The 4,341-nt window shown below is 66.9% G+C and overlaps 2 protein-coding genes across 2 annotated transcripts; one reads left to right on the top strand and one right to left on the bottom strand.

Annotated features, from left to right (window-relative positions):
- Positions 1-36: 36 nt before the first annotated feature.
- Positions 37-2,399, bottom strand: MNEG_2264 (coiled-coil domain containing 6-like protein; the record flags this gene model as incomplete). Its single annotated transcript, XM_014049267.1, has 8 exons — positions 37-41; positions 267-378; positions 657-719; positions 1,423-1,476; positions 1,645-1,708; positions 1,937-1,968; positions 2,109-2,183; positions 2,316-2,399. 8 exons carry the CDS (start codon positions 2,397-2,399, stop codon positions 37-39), a joined length of 489 nt encoding a protein of 162 aa, XP_013904721.1.
- A 278-nt stretch (positions 2,400-2,677) lies between these two features.
- On the top strand, positions 2,678-3,613 carry MNEG_2263 (hypothetical protein; the record flags this gene model as incomplete). Its single annotated transcript, XM_014049266.1, has 1 exon — positions 2,678-3,613. One exon carries the CDS (start codon positions 2,678-2,680, stop codon positions 3,611-3,613), a length of 936 nt encoding a protein of 311 aa, XP_013904720.1.
- Positions 3,614-4,341: the final 728 nt, after the last annotated feature.

Raw genomic sequence — 4,341 nt, 5'->3', positions numbered from 1 at the left:
GGCTCAACTGCGCTCAACTGCAGTTTGCGGTAGCCGTTAACCTGGGGCAAATAATCACAGTGCCAAGAAAGCGGGTGGTGCAGGGGGTGCTCCCAAAACGCAAGAATGGCCGATCCCTGTGACCGCGACCCAGGAGGGCCTAACAAGGCGAAACGCCATCCTTAAGTAGCGACGCGCCAGACGCCGGCCCACCGGCCCAACAACTCCGGACCAGCCCCCCCCCAACACACACACACACACATACACGCGCCCACACACCCCCGCACACTGTCGCACCTGCAGCCTGTTGACGATGTTCTCCTCCTCCGCCTCCATGCTCTGCTCCAGCGCCACCTTGTCGCGGTTCAGGCGGTCCACGGCACCCACCAGGTCACCCACCTACACACACACACACACACACACACACATACACACCCGTGTGCGCGCGCCGCAAACCACCAGACGGGCGGGGGCAGACGCGTCAGCATGAGGTCGAAATGGCGCGGGGCAAGCAGCGCTCGGGGCGGAAGGACCGAGGGCCCCCAACCGAGGGCAGGCGCGGCGAGCGCAGGGGGCGCGCGGCCGGCAGACAGCCACGGGCACAGGCGGGCGGCGGCGGCGCGGGCAGAGGAGCGGCGCGGATAGGCCGCAGTGCGGCGCGGCGCGGCGCGGCTCACGTGTCGCTGCAGCTCGCTGCGCTCCCGCTGCAGCGCTGCCTTCTCGCTGGCCAGCTGGGCCACCTGCAGAGGGAGGCCGACACCCAGGGCAATCAGCAAGTTTTCCAGGGAGCGCGCAGCCGGCCACGCGGCGCTCGAGAGCCGGCGCGCCGTCGTCGTCGGTTTTAATCCCATGCCCCTTCTGGCCAGGGCCTGGTGGGGCCCTGGATTGGATGCCCTTTGGCGGGGGGATGGCGAGCTCGGCCCCGCTCCGCTGCACGCGTCTCCCTCGATCCTCTCCCTAGCCCCGCTCAAGCCCGCAGGGGGAGCAAAACAAGGCGCCGCCTCGCATTGCGTGGTTCAGAGGCCGCGCCTGCTTCTGCAGGCGGTGTGTGATGTACTCCTGCTCGGCCTCAAGCTGGTTCTCCAGCGCCACCTTGTCGCGGTTCAGCTGACGGGGGCAAGTGTGTGTGTGTGTGTGTGTGTGTGTGTGTGTGTGTGTGTGTGTGTGTGTGTGTGTGTGGTGTGTGCGTGTGTGTGTGTGTGTGTAGGGAGGGTTGCCAGGGGCCTGACCACTTCGGCGGCGCAGGCGGCTTGTTCAGGGCCGCTGGATTTCCGCTGCGCTGGGCTACGCCGGGGCGCGCCCGGCGGCGCGCCCGGCGGCGCCTGCTGGGGAGGTGCGGCACAAGGGGGACGCCGCAGACTCTGGCGCGCGGCTCGTCCTCTGCACTGTCATGATCCACGTATGGAGACCCCCAGGTGCTGATGGACTGCGAGCATGCCCCACCTTCTCCAGCTTCTTCTGCAGTGTGTTTGTGATCATCTCCTCCTCTTGCTCGACCTGCGACGCATCGGGAGGGTCCACGTGATGGGAGTCTCACGGTGCTGGCTTCAGGGCAGGCACCCCTCCAGCTGGGGCGAGGAGCCGCATGGCTACTGGGGCAGGAGCGCGTCTGCAATGAGAAGGGTCCTCCCTTGGGGGTGGTCGCAGCCAGGGTGCGTCGCGCACCTCATTGGCGAGCGCCTGCTTCTCCCGCTTGAGCTGCTCGAGGCGCTTCATCAACTTGTTGGTGCTGCGGGCGGGCCAGGTGGGCAGGCAGGCGTGCGGGCGGGCGGGCAGGTGGGCAGGCGCCACGATGGCGGTGACGGGGCGGCGGTCGTCAGTGCTGTGAAAGGCTGCGACTGGGGGCGCGATTGCCAAGGCATGCACGATGGCATCTTGCGAGGTGCCAAGCGGCTGCGTGGTGGGCACAGCACACGCTTGGCCCGCCAGCGGGCGCCCCGTCACGCTGCCAGCTCACATGAATTCCTCCTCCTGCTCGACCTGCTTTTGCTGCGGCATGCGAGCCGTCAGAGAGGGGTTGTGCGGGTAAGACGGGGCTCCAAAGGTTGGAGTATGCTGTGCACCCCGCGGATCCCCAGCAGCACCAGCAGGGCATCGCCCTTCCCGGCCCGAGGCGCCCGCCCTCTCACCGCCGCCAGGCTCTGCTCCTTGGCGAGCTTTAGGCTCTCCGCCAGCGAGTTGGACCGCTTGCGCTCCTGCTCGAGCTGCAGGCACGCGCAGAGTTCGGGAGAGGCAGCGTCCGGATGGCTCGGTGGCGCGACCGGCCACTCGAGGCGTGCCAGCGGTTGGTTCGGGCCCTCAAGCATATATAGTAGCTATATAGGGTGTTTCATTACCTGGTTGCGCAGGCGGCATGCTGTTTTGAGCAGATCATCGCGGTCCAGGCTGGAGTACTCCTCCACGTAGAGCAATTCTGTCATGGCTGCGGTCTTATGGCCGCGTATAAGATTGTAGGACCTTGAAGAGGACGGCTGCGCGCCTGGATCCGGGGTGTGTCGCTATGAGGTACGCGGGTCGATACAGTTGCAGGCACGCATTTTATACTGTACGTAATACAATCTGAATGTACTAAGCTCGGGCCAGCTTGCACATAACAGCAAACAAGGATTTGCTCACCGCTCACACCCGACTTGCCACGCGGTGTAGGCCGCGGGCCTCAAGCCAGCAGCAGGAACTTCGCACGACAGGGGAGGCCCCAATGATCAACGAGATCAGGCGCCTGCTGGAGCTAGCATGGTCGCGCCTGGCCTCGCTGCTCCAGGGCGCGCCGCCAGGGTCGCTGCAGCTCACAGGCGTCCTCGGCCTTGCGGCCCTGCTCGCTGGCTGGTACCACCTGCGTGGCGGCGCTGCACCGCCCCGGCCGCCGGCGGGCAGTAGCAGCAGGGCCGCCGCAGGACGAGGCAGCACCAGCAGCAGCACTAACCATGTCGCGCAGGAGGACCGTGCTGCCAGGCAACAGCAGCAGCATCAGCAGCAAGCTGGGTCCGATTTTGGATGGCCGGCCCAGCAGCAGCAGCCGCAGCAGCAGCACGCCGCGCCCGCGCCCAAGCGCGCTCCCGGCGCCCAAGCCGCGCCCGCCGCGCGGGGCGGCGCCCACCCCGCCGCCGCCCGCTCGCCGCTCGCCGCGGCCGTCCGCGCGCACCTCGCCGGCGTCAAGCGCGTGACGCTCTCCGCGCCGGGCGTGCTGCTCGAGCAGTGGGAGGCGTCGGAGCTGTCAGAGGCAGCTTCCGCGCGTGCCGAGGCAGCTGCCGTGCTGCGCGAGATCGCGCGCGCCGCGGACGTGTACCTCATCGCGCACGTCCCCGACGACCTCGCCGCCGCGATCCTCGCGGGCGCCCTCGAGGCGGCCGGCGTCGTCGGCCACGGCCCCGGCCAGGTGCCGCCCCAGCGGCTGCTGCTCTGCGGCACCGCGGACGGGAAGGTGTCGGTGGTGCGGCAGCTCGAGCCGGAGCTGCACATCGACGCGAGCGCGCGCACCGTCGGGGACCTCTCGCGCTTCGTGCCGCAGCTGCTGCTCATCGCGCGGCCGGGCGAGGGCGTGCCCGCGGTGGCGGCGGCGGCGAACGTCGAGGCGGCGGCGTCGCTGGCCGTGTTCTTCAATCCGGGCGGGGCGGCCGGGCCCGCCAGCAGCTGAGGGGCTCGGGACACGGGGCGCTGCGACGCATGGCTGCGGGGCGGGCGGCAGGCGGTGTGTCTGGCGTGTACTTGTGGCTTCTGGCGTGGTTGGCTTCATTGTTCATGCCAGCGTAGGTCTTCCTCAACCCCTTTTTGAGTTGGACGTGTTGGGAGGCGAGCGGAAGCTCAGCCCCCATGCGCCGTGTGGCTTGCAAAGCGCATAGTGCCTTGTGAGAGAAAGGCGTGGCACTAGCCCGCGGCTCACCCAACATCTTGGGCATGAGGGGATGCTTCGCCCGCACGGTCTGCTCTGTCTTTCATGCACCAAGCCCAGCCCTCATACTTGCACTAAGCCTGCGACCAAGTGAGCCAGCTGGCGCTGGCAGGCAAGCCTTGCGGAGTAATCCTGCAGCGCTGCGCCTAACCTGTATGTTATAAGCCTCACGCATGGCTGATGGAGCCACGCCAATCAAATGAAAATGATTGACAGCTTTCAAGACGGATCGGTCACCACAAGCGATAACTGTGTCATGGCAACGCTGTGCAGTTTGGTTTTTGCTGTACGGCACGAGAGGCTCGCGGGTCAGCACAGTGCAGCTCTAAAGGATTGTAGTAGTATGTATATAGGGGGAAAACGAATCGCGTTTGTAGCGTCAGGGTTCGTGCTCAGAGTGCTGCAAGCACACTCCACTTTCAAACAGGCTTTGCGGGGGGGGGGGGGGGGGAAAAACCACAGAACAATTTGCC

The sequence above is a fragment of the Monoraphidium neglectum genome (genome assembly GCF_000611645.1).
Source record: "Monoraphidium neglectum strain SAG 48.87 unplaced genomic scaffold scaffold00249, whole genome shotgun sequence".
Lineage (NCBI taxonomy): Eukaryota > Viridiplantae > Chlorophyta > Chlorophyceae > Sphaeropleales > Selenastraceae > Monoraphidium > Monoraphidium neglectum.
Note: the sequence above shows the minus strand (reverse complement) of the source record. Positions and strands in the feature narration are given on the sequence as shown.